At 54.6% G+C, this 16,013-nt stretch overlaps 3 protein-coding genes across 3 annotated transcripts; 2 read left to right on the top strand and 1 right to left on the bottom strand.

Annotated features, from left to right (window-relative positions):
* The first annotated feature begins 1,229 nt into the window (after positions 1-1,229).
* Positions 1,230-6,243, top strand: CSUI_010049 (ankyrin repeat domain containing protein). The gene is made up of 12 exons (XM_068070156.1): positions 1,230-1,366; positions 1,607-1,732; positions 2,106-2,363; positions 2,516-2,746; positions 3,000-3,074; positions 3,222-3,359; positions 3,583-3,761; positions 4,081-4,318; positions 4,862-4,981; positions 5,471-5,557; positions 5,861-5,921; positions 6,090-6,243. Exons 2-12 carry the CDS (start codon positions 1,637-1,639, stop codon positions 6,176-6,178), a joined length of 1,572 nt encoding a protein of 523 aa, XP_067917866.1. The 5' UTR covers positions 1,230-1,366; positions 1,607-1,636; the 3' UTR covers positions 6,179-6,243.
* Positions 6,244-7,252: 1,009 nt separating this feature from the next.
* CSUI_010050 (ubiquitin-conjugating enzyme) lies at positions 7,253-11,218 on the bottom strand. Its single transcript, XM_068070157.1, has 5 exons — positions 10,413-11,218; positions 10,010-10,070; positions 9,192-9,300; positions 8,396-8,524; positions 7,253-7,886 (listed from the first exon to the last, which is right to left on the bottom strand). Exons 1-5 carry the CDS (start codon positions 10,490-10,492, stop codon positions 7,774-7,776), a joined length of 492 nt encoding a protein of 163 aa, XP_067917867.1. The 5' UTR covers positions 10,493-11,218; the 3' UTR covers positions 7,253-7,773.
* CSUI_010051 (uncharacterized protein) lies at positions 11,129-15,428 on the top strand. The gene is made up of 2 exons (XM_068070158.1): positions 11,129-11,691; positions 12,130-15,428. The coding sequence occupies exon 2, from the start codon at positions 13,403-13,405 to the stop codon at positions 15,176-15,178; it is 1,776 nt and encodes a 591-aa protein (XP_067917868.1). The 5' UTR covers positions 11,129-11,691; positions 12,130-13,402; the 3' UTR covers positions 15,179-15,428.
* Positions 15,429-16,013: the final 585 nt, after the last annotated feature.

Genomic DNA, 16,013 nt, shown 5'->3' on the forward strand with positions numbered 1-16,013 from the left:
TGTCCTGCAGAGTCCTTGACAGCTAGAGTCCGGTTGTACTTCTGCTTCGTGTTGCCAGCCGGGACTTTCAGGCGCTCTGGGCTTCCCTCTTCACCTGCGGCCGGACTTACCCTGCTATGGCAACAACGAATAGCTAACTTGTCTCAGCACGCGGCCGCCCGAAAAATACCAGCGAGCAGCTGAGCCTTTCAGGTTTATCCGTGTGTTTGTCTCGAGGCCGCAGAGTTTGGTGTCGAGCGTGGCTGGAGAGGGGGAGGAAGGCCGGCTTACGTGTGTACAGCCGAGTGACAAAAGATAGTGGCCACGCTGGTTGCTCGCAGCTAGGGTTCCGCCTCTGTCCGAAAGAGTCAATCACTTCAACTCGCATGCCGTTAACGGGACTATCTCCACATGAACTGGGGCCCCGCAGCTGCGTGTTTAATCCAGTTCACTTCACTTCTCAAACAGAGTGGAACGCCACCTAGGCTTCTTTTGAGGTCTCGAGTCAACCAGGTTCCGCGCGAATGGCACCGGGACCGCTAGGCTAGTTGCAAGCTTCGTTGGACATCTTTCACTGCCGCAGAGACACGATGCTGCAGCCCGTGCGGGGGCTGTCCAAAACACACAGCCCTTCCTCCCGCTCACCACGAGGCGGCGCCTTCCCGAGCTCCAGTACCAGAGCAGAAGATTCACAGAATGCGGGGCTTCTGAAGAATCTTCCCAGGTACGCCCGCGCTGCTGTCCAGGGAGATTTTGCTTATCGGTTCGGGGAATCCTGTCTTCCCGTTCCTAGGAAATGGGTTTTGACCAGAGTGAACTGAGGTGTATACTTCAGTCCGTGACCCGTTGAGTCGATGTCCTACAAGTGATAACGGGAGCGGCCACAAAGTTTAGTAGCTCATAGAAGATTCTTCAAGACCGCTTGAAGCAGAAATCATGTAACTGGACCAAACAAGCGAGCAGTCAGCTGACTTAGGAAGCTCCTATGGCACCCGGAGACCAGGCGCGTCACCGGCGCTACGGCCGGCGGGGCGGCGCAAGCTTTTCTAGGTCAGCTTTTATAGATCAGTCCGCCTTGATCGTCGGCCGACACCTCCCTTGTCCCATCATCTCCCACTGTTTCCTCACGACCAACGAGCTAGAGATGAGATGTCTGTCGCAGAGTCACCGGTGGGTTGCTCGTAGGCCGGGCCTTCGGTTTCTCTCCACGGACAAGGTATTCCTTGGCCCGCTGCCATCCGCGACGGCAGGCCATAAGCAAAAAGATAGCGCGGCGGACCTCCAGCTCACCCCGTCGAGCACAGGACAGCCGGTCTTATGCAAGCCCGAAGATAGCAAGGCCTTATCATTGCTCGAGTCGCTCCTAAACGATGACGCAAACCAGAGCGTGAGCGCGAGGGCTGGTATGCTGCGCAATGGAGACAGCCCATCTGTACGGCTTTCCGCATCGGACTGTCTCAGTCGCAAGAAAGAAGGCGGGTGGACTGCGGCATTGAGGCAGCCCTGTCCTCGCGCGAAGCCCTCGTCCCACCAGTCCTTCGTCTCACTCAGCCTCGCCCGGGCCAAATGGCATCGAAACTGACGTCGACGGCCAGCGTTCGCCGCTGTCTGCTCCGTCTTCGTGCAGTTCCTGCCAGGCGAGAAGGCGGCCCAGGTCATGAGGAAGTACCTACTTCCCATGTTTGACGTTCACCGTGTGAAACAAGAGGAACTGGAGCGCCACGAGAGACTGGGGACGCCAGTCAGTCACAAGGTATAGAGGTGCAGCAAGCCAGTGGAAGCCAACGATCCTCGGGCTCTCTTGGCTTGAGTACGTGTGACGTTGCTGGCGGTCCAGACAACAAACGACGCTTCACTAGTCGAGCCAATGGCTCCAAAAGTGGCTGCCGACCCTCAGTCGAGTGCCAGCAACTCACAAGTAGCTTGGGCCACTCCGTCCCCCATCGCCAGTAGACCTCTGCCAAGACCTGAATACACACCGCGGTGCGTCTACGATGCCAACATACGAATCCGGCCACGCACGTCTAACGATCTTGCTTTCCCATCATCGATGACGGGCAGTCTTCAAAGCGTCTGTAGAGTTCGCGTGTCCAGTGTGGAAATCGCCGACTGTGCTGCAGACTCAGGACGGGCATGGAGCACAAGGAGGAACGACGCCGAGGTCCGCGTCCCCGGTTGCGCCCAGTCGGACTGCAGTCCTCGCTGAAATGCAGCTGAGCGATACTCTACTCACCGAACTTCAGGCTGCAAGAGAGCAGATCTGCAGCCTTCGGCACCACTTAAACGTGTCAGAGACGGAGCGGAACGAGCTGCTAGAAAAACTGGAGGCCTCGACATCTGCCTTGGGCAAATTGAAAGTGGAGCTGGAGCAGACCAAGCAGAAGGTGAGAAACAAACTCGGAAACACAGCTCACCTTGCGGCTAGGTTTTGCAGCTTATCACGACCCTCATCTGTGCGTGAGTGGAGTTGACGAACAGTGTCCCGGCGCCTGCACACGGTGCCGTTGGCGAGTCCGCTTTCACTTGCTGCGTGCAGGAGTCTTTCTCTCGTTTACACATTACGCAGACAGAGAACGACTGTGCTTCACTTAGGTGGCAGCTGCAACAGCTTGAAGCACTGATCGGACAACATCAGGCAGAGCAGAGTCGGCTCTCTCAGTGCGTTACCGAGCTGAGGCAGACGAACGAGGAGCTCAGTCGAAAACTCACAGTGACTCAAAACACTGCAGCTCTTTTACAGCACGAGCACGAGGTTCTGACGGAGCAGGTACGATCGTGGCTTTGGAGACAACTGTGTGCCGCCTCCCCGCGTCCTACCTGCTAAATCGCGGTTTGGGCTCCGTCGACCATAGAGACAATGTACTCTCAGAGGTGCGCTGACCCCGAACCAAACTGACCACCTCACGGTTTGAGCTTTTTGCCAAGCCTATGTCAACCTGGAGCTACGCCTCTAGAAGTGTCATACAGTTGAGGGCCATGAGAGAGAGCTGCGAAATATCTTAGCCTCTTGTTTCGTACAGGTCCGGGGCCTGTCGGCTGCAGCTAAAGATCTCCCAACCGTGAAAAGCCTACAGGACGGTCTTCTCTTTGAAGAGGTGAGCGGAGCAAGGCTGGGCTGAAATAAGGAACCTCATAATAGCCCCTTCTCTCCGATGATAATATCGGGCACGGAGCACAGGCCCGAGTGTGGCGAGTCATGTGCAGTGCCGCAACAGAGTTGAACTGTGTGCTGCTGATAACAGACTGTTTCGAAAGCCCACATCGACGACATCCAGAGTTTCTCGTCCAACTTACAAAACGAATGTGCAAAGCTCGCCAGCGAACGCACGCGCCTCCTCGAAGTCAAGAAGGACTTGACCCTTCAACGCGATAGATTCACCGTAAGAGGGAGAAGCCAGGAACTAACGCATCAGCTCGCCTCTCCCCGGTGAACAGGATGCATCGGTATCCTCGATACAGTTGCCCCGGGCTCGCTCGCAGAGTCGCGTGGCAGCATATGCTGCTTCCCGGAAATAGTCCGTGGAACTTTGCCTGTACTGTCTAAGAGTAGTTCATAGCGCTGGCTGATCACTGCCTGACATACCTCTGCTGGCTGCCTTCCAGGCAGAGGCGAACAGAATGCGGCGGGAACTGGAGGATATCCGGCAGCAGGTAAGCAAGGACACCGCTCAGCAGCAAGAAGAGAAGGAAAATTTGAAGAAAGAGCGCGACGAACTGGAAAAACAGCTGAAGGAGCTGATGGAGGACCGCGACAAGTTGAAACAGAGAATTGCCAGGTTCAGGTAGGCCGGCACGTATAGCCGCGTCCCGTGAGCTACTGAGTAAACATTGAGGGGACCCCGGTCAGCGGTCCATCTTCTCCAGAGCTCGTGCAGTGGACCTAACGCCGTCTACACACTTGGTTACCTCCGTAGATCCGGCAGATCGCCTCTCGGACACCAGTGCACCACCTCTGGTATGGGAAATGAAAGGGCCCTGTCGTTCCTGATAGCCTTGGAAGTACTGACCGCTGGCGGGGGTCTACGACTGCGGTGAAAGAAAAAGTGGATGACCCGGTCCAACTGTCGTTGTAATGCTCTCTTTTGAGATGCACCGTCTCAGGGCGAGGCGCAAGCTGTTTGAAGCGCAGCAGAGAACCTGCAAGAATTGCGGTAAGGACTACGAGGAAAGTGAGAACTACAACTGGAGCTGCCGGACTCATCACTCCGAATATGGCGGTGAAATGTGGTGGTGCTGCGGCAAACTCGGAAAAAACGCGCCCGGATGCCGTTTCAGCAAGCATGAGTCTAAAGATGACGATGAAGAATTGGACGCCGAGGAGAAGTTAGAAAAAGAGGCAGTAAGCATTTCGACGTCTTGCTGACTCCGCCGTTCGCAGATGCAGGAGAAAGCGCTGCCAGTTTACGGTTCTTCACGCACATCTTCGGTCCGTGTACTCACTTCACCCCAGCACGCAGTCCGTCGCCTGTCAACTGTACAGCCATACTCTCTTCCGAGTTTGCATGCATGTTCTTGTTCGCAGGCGGAGCAGAAGATTAGGAACCAGAGTATTCTTTGCCTCGCCTGCAAAGAAGTGGGCCACTTGGTCAGTCCGCCCTGCCTACTCCTTTCCTCATGCGAGTGCCGCTCTGAACGAAGCTGCGAATGACGATCGCGAAGGAGGGAATGTCACGGAATCTCGGATGGCTTGGAGAAGCAGTTTCGTTGGGCACACAAAGTCCCAGTCTTTCTGGCTTGATTATAATCTGCCCCCATCGCGGAGGACCGAGGGCCTCCCTGTGGCATCACACTGGTAGGACAGAAAAAGTCATGGACAGTGCTTGCTCAGTCTCGCCGGGAGAGACAGTCAGCACATGCGTCTTGCCGTGTCTGCGCTGTGTAGGCAAACCAGTGCCCGAAAGATCCGAATCCCCGTGCTGGAGGGGCAGACGTCAATGCGAAAGAGGAGCTTCGGCGACTCGAAATCCTCGGTAACCAGGAGAGATCTCAACAAAAGCGACAAGTAAACAGCTACACCATCCAACTCCAGAAGGCCGTGACATTGTCTGGGTTGATTATTCTTAAGGGTAGCGCTGCCAGCAGCAGCTGGGCGTAGATACGCAAGGCTGAAAGTGGCATCTGAATCTGTTTCACTGCGAGTGGCGCAACCCCTACCCTTCAAGGCTGGCTTTTGAAGACCTGGGTATTCCATCAGCTGATACAGTCGGTGGCGAGCAGACCGCCGTTCTACGTGAAACCGACTGGCCGGGTGTCGATACAAGCTAGTTGACGCTCCTGCTCTTCGTAAACCGGGGGCCGCACCGAACAAGATCCCGTGCACCGGCAGCCACTCCCAGGGGGAAAGGTCAACTAGCAGTCATGAATCTATCGGGACTGCGGGCAGTCCCAAAGGCCCAAGTAGCACACACGCTGTGGTGCGGGGCGAAGCGCGGTCTGCGAAAGAAGCTGGAAGATCTGCCGTTTGCCTGTGCGCTGTGTTTGTCTTTCGAAGTCCGGGTTCGGAATGGCTGTAGAGCTCGCAGACAAGTTTGGGTATGAGGGTCTCCGAGACGATTTTGACGACAGCGACATTTTCATGGTGGGCCTCTGTGTGTCTTTCCACAAACGAACTGTTCGTCCGGCCACCACAGTTTGCTAGAACACTAGGAGTGCTAGCTCTAATCAACGCTGCCTGGAGACCAGGACCCTCTTGTCTCTCCGACGGCATTCTTGTGGTGCTGGTGACAAGGGATCCGTGGCTCGGCGATATGAAGCAGCTCGTGCCCGTGGCAGCTTTCCTGGTTACGTTATCGTTGTGTTCCGAGAAAGGTCTTACGGCAGGGTTACCGTTTCAATCGCTTATTAGTGGCCTGGCGCGTCTGGTGATGTGCGCTCACGTCAGGATCTCCGGTCTGCCCCGTCATCTAGAGCGGCTTCCTTCGCGGTCAGAATGGACACGGAAGGTAACGAATACATCAGCCCGAAAAGCATGCTCTGTTTTTCTTTTTAGAGGAAAAACCCGAATTTGCTCTGATCCGAGACACCTTTCTCATAGTTTGAGTTGTTTTTGCGCATTAGGATGTTCTGAAGACGCTCGTGTGGTGCGTGGGAGGTGTGCGTGCGCGTGACAGGCCGTACGACCGCATTCGATCCCCCTGGAGAACCTCTTCCCCATGCAGTGGCAGACGCGACAGCTGATACCCAGTCCCGACTAAAATGAATAAGAACTCCGGTTCGAAGTTACCTGCCCGTCAGAGCTTCAAAATCTCATACACTTCACTGTCCCACGAAGACTCGCGGCTGCGTACGGTCAGGCTGCACAGGGTGAACTACATAATACTAAATTACTCCCTGGGATAACTTGAGTTTCCTCCCCTGTAACAAAACCGAGAGTATTCGGGCGTAACGTCCCCACTTCTCCCCTTAGCGCGTTTCATTGAAGCTCCTGCCTCGTTCGTTGTCCGCTGTACACTGCCGCGACCAGCTCAAAGAGCCGCCGCGCCTGCGCAAAGTTCTTTCGTTCACGCCAGCGCTGGCATACAGTCTTCGTAAATCGCCTGTAGAAGAGGGGCCAGTACGTGCTGGTGAGCTGAAACAGTACTCAGTTCAAGACTTTCAGCCTCCCCGTCGCGCTCCCCTCTGGTGCGCTACGGCTACGAGCTGGACGATTCCTGTGTTACATGTGTATCGAGTCCTCTGACTGGCTCTGCTGCCACTCGGCAGCGCTTTCGGAAGCCACGCGTCCAGGCGAGATATGACGGGACCACTCTACGCCAGATATATGAAAGCGGGGCGAGCGAGTACACAGTCGCGTCACCCAGCGTCTCTCACCGGAGTAATCCGTACCTGCGTCACTGCGCACGAATCGAGGTTTTTCTGGAGTATGAAACGGTCGGCTTCGGGCTAGTTGTCAAGAATAGCAAAACCGAGCCCGTTTAATCGGACAGCTACGACATGAAACAGAGAAGTATCTGATACGCTCTGGACTCCTGTCAGTCCAGCCTCCCATAGCGGACCTAACGCGGCCAACAGCTGCTGCCTGCTTCATTCCACGCGAAAAGAAGAACCCACAGCGCTTCTTCTTCTTTGGCTCTAAGGTTGAATAGGCTGCGAGAAAATGACACCTCTACCCGCAGTATCAGCCGTGTTATCAATCCGCTGCTCCTCGCGCACCTGTAGAATGGCAGAGACTGTCTCCAGGCGAGAAACCCCTCGACGAGACATTAGTCCCGACAGGACCGGTGTTCCTTTGCACAGGTGGTTTGCAGAAGCAAATAGCGCAAATGCACACATCGCTGGCCGCCAACAATTGCCTGAGTTGTCAACAGCTACCTCAATCCAGAATCTTCTCAGAGGGTGCTCAGACGTCCGTGGCACCAGCTGAAGAAACATGACTGTTCTATCCCCGGATGCGGGCCACTACCGCTTTCGTTTCTTCATGAAGGCGCATGCAACCGCGACATGCAGCCAACCCGAAGCTTCAGACTGGATCACTTCGCAAAAAGCCCCCACAGCGTCCCCAGCAGAGCACGATGACCTTGTCAAGCAGCTGAAGCTCTCAGCTCCCCTGCCAATCGGGTCCTCCCCCTCGCATAACATTTCAGGTCCGAAGTTACACAGGTGATCATATCTTTGCTGGGAATTCCCTCAAAGGTGATTCTTTCACGGCTTCTTGTTTCCGCGCTTCTGACATCCACCACGAAAGCCCAAGTAACCCGAAGCTCCGATGTGCCCACTGTTCGATCTAGAAGCACACGCAGGTACGGTAGTCCTGCGCGTTCTTCGATGCTCCGAAGCTGAGACTCAAAGCGGATTTCAACCGGAGTCCGCTTCGGAGGGTGGAGAGAGTTCTCCGCTCGCGTATTCAGTTGTGTACATCCGAGCCATCGACTTAAAGCCCCGTAGATCACCAGACCTGATGAGGTTGCCTGCAGTGTGACAAAGGCACAACCTCAGTCCTCGTGACGATCACTTCGCAGAACCTGCAGCTAATCTTCAATCAGCCGTGAACGGAGAACGTACACAACACATCAGATATTAATGCCAGTCTGTTTAAGATTTCGGAGATAATATACAGACACGCAATAAGCCGCAGTACGGCTGCGGAACCAGTGCGTCGAAGTGAATCCACGCTGCTGTCCAACAGCAAACGCCAGACATAAAGGCGATGGATCAAGCCACGCTACACTGCAAAATGGTCCGGGCGATTCCGATCGACATCCGCTTGCCAGAAAGTGGACACTAAGGACAGGATACCACGTGACTTTGGCCTTCTTTTCTCAACACGTCTGCGGTAATCCTTTGCACATACCAGATTCACCCACAACAGGTGCGCAGAGAAAAAGTCCGTATCAGTAAACACGTGCCCGCCTCTCCTAGAACAAGGGACAAGCAGCACATCCGGGTAGCCTTTTCCCAAACATAATGCAAGAATCACCTGCGTCACAATTTAATGGGCTGTCGGCGTTAGGTTGATCGAGCAGGGCGCAGATCGCCAAACAGACGAAGTGAAGGTTCCATGCCGGAGTCCAACTGCCTTCTCGCAAGATATTCAGGCAGACAGCACCTGAACATCCACAAAACGGCAGCTCCCTGTGGATAGGAATACAAGCAAGATTTTCAAGAAACAATACCCTGCTTACGGAAACCCACCTACCACAACAGAAAGGCCTTCGCTCACTCCAGGTATACCGCCGGTCCCGCAGGTGCCCGGTGTGACAGGAGAAACAGAAAAACACAGTGAAAACACCGAACGCTGACTGGAGGCCTGCCTATGCCTTTCTTTTTGTGGGGCCTGTTGGCGTATCCCACGCACGACCGAGCAGCCCACTACCGTGTGAACAAGATGCTGGCCAGTGCACATCAACAGTTCACCGCCAGCGCATCGGGACACCGAAAATGTGGACGCCTCGCTCGAGGCGGTGCTGCTCGCCTCGTTGTCCGTCGCCTTGACTTCGATGCAATACGCGCCGGCATAAGACAGCATGCGCACACTAGGAGCTGCCGTCTTTGTCCGGCGTCTCATGCTACACCAACTACCGAAATCGAATTCAGCTCTCTTTCCCTCCTCACATCCGAACAACTATAATCTCAGACGCGCACAGGGGACAAGATTCAGGTGTGCGGAGAAAACTCACACGACATCGCGACATGATGCGTTGCAGAAAGATCACCTGCCCTCCTCTAACGGGATACCAATTGCTGAATACCTGAGTTGTCACTGCCGCGATTACCTGTGCGGAAGTCCACATTGGGATGAAAGCACTTTGTTAGGAAAGTCACTGTTGGAGGCGTAAGTGGATAAGTTTGCGAACAAGTTAGACGCAGCTTCCACTTTCCCTTCTGGAATTTCATTTCAAAAGCACAGTCAAACACACAACACTGCCACAGACGCCTCCCGTGTTATACAGAGATCTTCGGGTAGTGAGGATGACAACGACATGGCAGACGATAACGATGCAAAAGTGAGTTTTGCATGACGTGAAAAACAATTACACAAGAAAGGCAAGTATCCACGAGAGCGTCAATCGGGTTGACGCGAGTCCGATACGATCACTGCACTCCAAAATCCCCTCCACTGCGGTCCCGTGCGGCCGTACACGTGCACCTCTCCCACGAGCAAGCACCTCTGACGGAAGGACGGGGAGTGGAACAAAGGACCTTAGCCGAATCCCCTCGCTACTCCGTTTTATTCCCGATCATATAGGCCTTCGACAGAGTAGTCATCTTCATGTCTCCTTCACAGGAATAGCAGTCAGAGCTTAAACACAAGTCCTCAACTCAGGTGTGAGAGATTCCTGCCCTTTTAGCAACTCAGTCTTCTACAAACAAAGGGCCTGGCTTCATAATCTACTTAATCTCGGCGCCTATGTGAACAGTCCCCCGTTCACGGGGAAAGATCAGCGGCACCCCTAAAGGTGACTCCAGGGAGGGTAACACCAACATACATGGCTGTCACGGCAAAAGCACCATTACTAGTGCCACGCGAACACGCAGGTGAAGGCAAAAAAACAAGGCAGCAACGACAGCCAAGTCAGGGCTGCCCGCTCACCTGATACGGCGACTCCGCTGGACCAGCGACTACAGCTGTCCACTCGAAGAGGTTTTCTTGGCTGTTTTCCCCAAGCCAAAAGAAGCAGCACACACACAGAACGAATATCGCCTGGACCACACTCGCTTTCGTACCAAGGGCTGCAGCACGTTACACGAGCACGCGAGGCTCTCGTATGCGGGCGTTTACCTCTGTTTCCCTACACCACACACGTCTAAAGAGAGAACCCCATATCCACCGGTGCGATCACCTCTACAAAAAAGTGCAAGGCGCACGGACACGAGTGGGTTACAGAGAAACTCGGTGACCGGCCTCTCATCGGTCACGGAGGTGCGGCTTTGTATCTCTGAGCAACAGTTCTCAGGCCAGTCAGTCCCATAGCGGGGTAGTGGTGAATCCTTACTTCGCAAAAAGTTGCACCTGGGGATCGTTGAGGCGCTGAGCCTCTCTGACTTCAATCAAAAGCCTATTCCGAGCAGACATGCTGTTGAAGCGCGACACCGACCAACCAGGTACCAACAAACTCCTCCTTTCCCACCTCGAAAGGTAAAGAACACAACTGTCCTCGGGAGAAATAGCCACGAAGGCGCGGTAGGTCACACAGGGGGAGGGAGCCGTGAAGCGCAGACGGCGGAGGAGACAGGGCGCAAACACGTGTGATAAAGAACGCCTAACACCTCCTCCTACTTCCTGAGCCCTCCAGTACGGGCTTCCACCGAAAAACAAGGAGCTTCTTCCGTAGAAAGGAAGAAAGTTAGTCGACACGTTTGGTCATCGACTGAAACCGATGAGCAGCAGAATGCCTCTAAAGAAGCCGCAAGAACCGCAGCAACATCTGAGAAGGTCCTGGAAGCCTTTGCACCCGAAATACCTTGATGCAGCTTATAGGTTCTGAGTATGCAGTAAAAGACGTGCTAAAACATTCAACTGCTGTGGCACTTATACGGCAAGTAGCTGTGCTACTAGGAATGTACATCAGAAAAAGAGGCAACCTTTCTCTCACCGCGCACGCGGGCAGCTGGCTTGCAAACCAGAGAACATCTCAGGTTTTCAATCCCAACAGTGGACGTTGACCTGCACAAGAGTCGACTATTACCCGTGCGCACGAAAGAGCAGAAGGAAGCGGGCTTCAGAATTTGAAGACACTCGGTAGGTTTCTTAGTTACGACCGGCGAGTATGTACCGGAAAATCATCGGATAGGAAAATTCTTTCTTTATGAAGAAGAGGCGACAGGTTTGCATGCGCGTCGCCCGAACCTGGCTCGGGCACCGTCAGATGCAGCACCAGACAAGATTGGGCATCGCCCGATCTATATTCCAGGCGCTAAAACTTCTTTCCTGTGTGATTTCACCTCTTATTTGTAATTGTAGGAGAGAGTTTACGACGAGGAGGTTCTATGAGTCTGCCTCCAGAGAGCAGACACGAAGCGTATTTCATCAGCGTCGGGGTCGGCACGTTCTTTCGACTGATTGACTCCGTTCTTCGCTGGCTTACAACTTGTGGCATCGGCGTCTTTTACTTGAGTCCGTTGAGGCCTAGAGTTGGGTACGCTTGCGAGGCATCGCAAGCTTCGGACCGTATTGTCCTAGCATTTCTGTTTGCGCAGTGTGCTTTCAGGCAGGTGTATGCTTTCATTGAGCGAGATATTGGGCAGAAGTCGTGCAGCATCTTCCCCCGCTTGGTACGGGTTTCTGTGAAGGATTTATCCGTGCGGTGATTTATTTCGCTGGACCTTGTTTAAGGCAGGGGAATCGGCATCCGGCGAATGACCCACAGTCGCCGTGCACGCATATAGGGAAGGGAAACCCGCTTCCTGTGGTGGGTGGCTCGATCCAGAGATTAGCTTTGGCGTTTCAATTCTTTCACCCTGTCTCAAGCCTCTGTCGTGAAGCGCGGACACTGCTACGTGACCTTGCTATGCTGCTGTACCTGCAGCACTGCCATCGTGCTGCAGACGCACTTTCAGCGAGAAAGCATTAGGAGCTGCCTGCAGTCTGCCTTAACGCACGAATGTCTTCTTCACCCTAGTGCTTTTCTTAGCACAGTCCTCTTCTGGATGTTGACAAGCCCAGTTTTGTTTGCCTTGCGCCTGTTCGGTCTCCCTGATGGTTTGTTTCAGCGTCGCACACGCAGCGGAAATGCCTCTCTGGAGCGAAGACGACTGCCTCAAAAGCACAGTGAACGTGCCTCTCTCGTCAGAGGAAGTGGGCAGTTACTTGGTCTTGATGACGGATCGGGCATCAGGTGATGCATTTCAATTCTCTTCTCTTTTTGACGCAGTAAAATCTGGTTCTTCGGCACTTCTTCAGATTTAAAACTCTTGCTTACTCGTTTGGCCACCCCCAGCTAGTTGACAGCTCCAAGGGTAAAGAAGCTGAAACGACAAGCAGGTGTCAGTGCGCTCCCGCGGCTTTTCGCGCGTACGTGGATACTGACAGAGGCCTTCCGCGTCTACCTCCGGGCGGAAGGGACGCGGGCAGGTGCTTCTACGTGCGGCTGCGTACGGGGTACAACAGAGTCTGATTGAAGGGGTCTGTCAGGAGGGGCGAACCACAAAGGAATCACAGCTGCAGCAGAGTTTCTGGTTCTCCCCTTGTTCGGCTTCCATGTGTTTTTCTCCGACAAGTTTAGAAGCGGACAAAAGGCTTGAGAGCCAATTCAGTGTACACGAGTTTGTGCAGTATTTCACATTACCGGCGCAGGATGGAAAGCTGTGATCATGGTCCCGGACAATGAGGCTGGCGAACAAGTAAATGAACTGCCTCGACCCGGGAGTAGTGTTTCTTTTCTTGTCTGCTGTTGGTATCCTGAAGCTAGAAGCACGAGAATGCAAGAAGACACGCCATCAGGGCGGCGTGTTTCGCTTCGCCGCAGACAACTCCCCGCCTGAGAAAGAGCTATAGTCGCGGATGCTGCGAAGGAAGCTCCCGACCCACCATATCCATCGATGGGTCCTGGCGTGCTTAGTCATTAGTTACGTGGGGGTCGTCGCCGGTCTGAAGGTCGTGATTCATTCTGTTCATCGATTTGTCCTGGGGTGCTCAGTCATCAGCTACACGGGGCCGTCTTTGAGGCACCCGTAATGCCCGGAAAGGGGAATTGAGACAGGCTAGCTGTGTGGTATAACTGAACAACAGCCGTACACAAGCGAGGGACTTTTCTCGGAGCTGGGATGAAGAATACACGTGCCAGGGCGCGGCCTTTTTCTCCGAGGCCTTGAACCCAGAGAATACTTTCGTGGATCTCCGACGCTCTGATCGGAGCCAGACACAAACTTCAGGTGACGGGCGGTCAAGAAACAATCATCGACATACTCCGGCCAACTGGGAAGAGATCGTCTGCGTTGAGCGGACTCTCTGCGGAGGAGTGAATGGAAAGAAGGGCCATTTAGTATGATCTTCCCTTCAGAGATTTCGGTCACGGGTCCTGGAAGTGGCTGCCGGAGTACTGCCAGCTGTGAGGGCGCGACAGAGACCGGGGACGTCAGGCACGTGCCACGTGCTGCGTCGACCCGAAGAAGTCCTGGTCGTTTTCAAGCGAATACGGAGGAAGTTTGGTGCCGGGGTCTTCGCAAGCGGCAAAACACCACCCGGCCTCACTGTACGGAGACAGTGGCTTCAGAGCTTATTGAGTGGACGTCGCAAAAAACACAGGAATTCTTATCGGGCTCGGTCCTTCGGCACCAGACTTCGGCGATTCATCCCGGGTGGGTGGGACAATTGTGTAAAGCGCCGCAACGCGAAGACATCGAGCGTGGACGAGACATACAGTCGCCAGCGCGCGGGCAGCACAGACAGCACCTCGGAGCCCTCAGCAGTCCAGCTAATGCCGCTACACTGATGTGGGAAGGAAGTTTTCCGCTTCTCACAGAATTGCCTTGGAGACGCAGTCTTAGAATAGCTTACGAGACTGCATACCCGACGCAGAAGCGCCACACGCAGTATCGCATAAGGAATGGCGGGATCACTGCATCGCGACTCTCTAGGGGGGCGAAGGCGGTGTGCGTCGCGGTGAGGCGCCAGAGTGCTGTGAGAAAAAGCGACGTGGGGGACAGAACCGCTGAACTAAGAGGCTCGGTGGCAAATGACGGGGAAGACAAAGGTGAGAGGTCTGCAGCATTGGAGGCTCCAGACGTTAGAGGTGCCCAAAGGGGAGTTTTGTCGCAGACAGGTTGTAAGTGGGCTGCACAACACAGGATTGAATCTGCGCAGCAGGACGACGTATTATGGAGGCTGGCAGCTGATTCGCGGCTACCGTGGCACAAACTTCGCCAGCGCTTCACCGGACAGAATCGCTCCGGTGAAGATATTGGAGTGCGAGAAGCGCGGACGAGTGACGAGAGAAATTCCGACGAAGAGAGGGAACCAATCAGTACAGGAGAATACTACTGTGGGGAAGAGACGACCGGTGATCGCCAAGAAGAGTCTCCTCCGCTTTGCGGAGACGAAAGGCGAGTGCCTGAATCTAGAGGCGAAGGCACAGGAAGGCTGGGACACATCGCAGCCACCGCTGCTTCACAAGAGCTTCGGCCGCAGCCAGGCGAAGCCAACCTGAAGTTCGGGAACCTGACTCGTGTAAGCGACCAACAGCTAAAACCGAAGTCGGTCAGTGAAACGAGGCGCGCTTGGCGTAGCGTGCACGCACGAAGTTCCGTGAGCTGGGCGAAGAGGCGAGCTTATTTCTGCCTCTACCTGGAGGATCTCGCGGAGAGGCTTAAAGTTTTTGCCGATAACCGCAAAGCGGAACGTGAGAGGGCAGCGGAGCCGCAAGCCCTTCAGTTATTAAAACAGCACGAGAGGTCGAATAGAGCAGATGCGGCCTCGATCTTTAATAGACGCTGGGGGGGGCTCTCTCTCGGGTGTGCGTGTTCCAGAGAGGTACATACCCGTGTTTTTCGCCGAACTTTCATATACACCGGTAGGGGCGAGCGCCGAAAGCAGCTGCGTTGTGTTTCTGGTTTTCACGTGGACGACTTCGGGGACCCAGTCGAGGACGACGGGGACACGAATGCAGCGCTCCAGCAAAGGAAACGGCGGCGCGAACAGGCCCAACTGTGTTGCTTCGAAGTTCTGGCGGGGGCGGGCAGCCCCTGGCAAGAGCAAGACAAAGAAGATCATCTTCTGGAATACCTGTTGAAACGAATGGGGAAAGCCCGCGAGGCGCACTGAAATCGACAGCATCTCGACAGCCTGAAGAAGTTCTCCGTAGTGTCAGGCCCCCTCGGCAAGCGCTTCCCTGTGTTTTTCTTACACGTTGTTAAGACAACGTATTGGGTAGTCTTTGAAAGTCTGGATCCTTTCCTGCAGGACACGGCGGCATTCGACTTCCGTACTTCACTGATATGTTTTCATTGCTACTTCTTCAGTTTTTTCTTCTTTTTTCTTTTTTTTGGATATTCTCTCGGAATCGTCAAGGAGTCTCGCCAGGTAACGCATTTTTCCTCTATGCGTGGTTATCACGTTGAAGCTGCGTTGCGCACAGTCCTCAGTGAGCCTGGGTGCTCGCTGGGTTCAGCCGGAGACGTCGCGTAGCGTTAAACGGCCGACGTTGCGTTTGCGGGCCTCAGTCGCACTTACACTTCGGTAGTGCAGGCACGGCAAGGCAATATGTCCTGGACGGCTTCGGAAAGGAGCAGCGTCTACGCTGTGGAGATTGGAGGAGGCCGCTCTCGCCCGCTTCGGGCCACGCTGGTCACCAGGGAAGAATCCGAGGGAGCGCGGACTGAAGAGGCCTGCCAAAGGGTGACAGCTGCCGTCCTCCGTTTCATTGACGAAATGCTAGCTGCTCCGTCAGTTTTACATGTATGTTGCAGCCCGTAGGGAGCAACAGCACAACGCTTCGTAGCAAGCGAGCAGGGAGCGGGAGGCTCTTTACATGCTGCAGTTGGGGGGTCTCCGTGTGCGGAGATTGTTCAGCGTAGTTCCGTGTATGTAACGTACAGGCTCACAAGCCAGCGACCCCGAGGCAGCTCAAGGAGCCAAGCTCATGGACACCGGTCAGGAA

The sequence above is a fragment of the Cystoisospora suis genome (assembly GCF_002600585.1).
Source record: "Cystoisospora suis strain Wien I chromosome Unknown contig_6600, whole genome shotgun sequence".
NCBI lineage: Eukaryota > Apicomplexa > Conoidasida > Eucoccidiorida > Sarcocystidae > Cystoisospora > Cystoisospora suis.

Excerpts from the sequence above, each read along its gene's own strand:
- CSUI_010051 (XM_068070158.1), top strand. The coding sequence starts at position 13,403 with ATGATCTTCCCTTCAGAGATTTCGGTCACGGGTCCTGGAAGTGGCTGC.
- CSUI_010050 (XM_068070157.1), bottom strand. The coding sequence starts at position 10,492 with ATGTCTGCTCGGAATAGGCTTTTGATTGAAGTCAGAGAGGCTCAGCGC. Across the intron at positions 10,071-10,412 it reads CAGGTGCAACTTTTTGCGAA|CCAAGAAAACCTCTTCGAGT; the intron begins GTAAGGATTCAC and ends TGGGGAAAACAG. Across the intron at positions 8,525-9,191 it reads CAATGTGGACTTCCGCACAG|GTGCTGTCTGCCTGAATATC; the intron begins GTAATCGCGGCA and ends GTGGATGTTCAG.
- CSUI_010049 (XM_068070156.1), top strand. The coding sequence starts at position 1,637 with ATGAGGAAGTACCTACTTCCCATGTTTGACGTTCACCGTGTGAAACAA. Across the intron at positions 4,319-4,861 it reads AGAAGTTAGAAAAAGAGGCA|GCAAACCAGTGCCCGAAAGA; the intron begins GTAAGCATTTCG and ends TGCGCTGTGTAG. Across the intron at positions 5,558-5,860 it reads ACGACAGCGACATTTTCATG|GATCTCCGGTCTGCCCCGTC; the intron begins GTGGGCCTCTGT and ends CGCTCACGTCAG.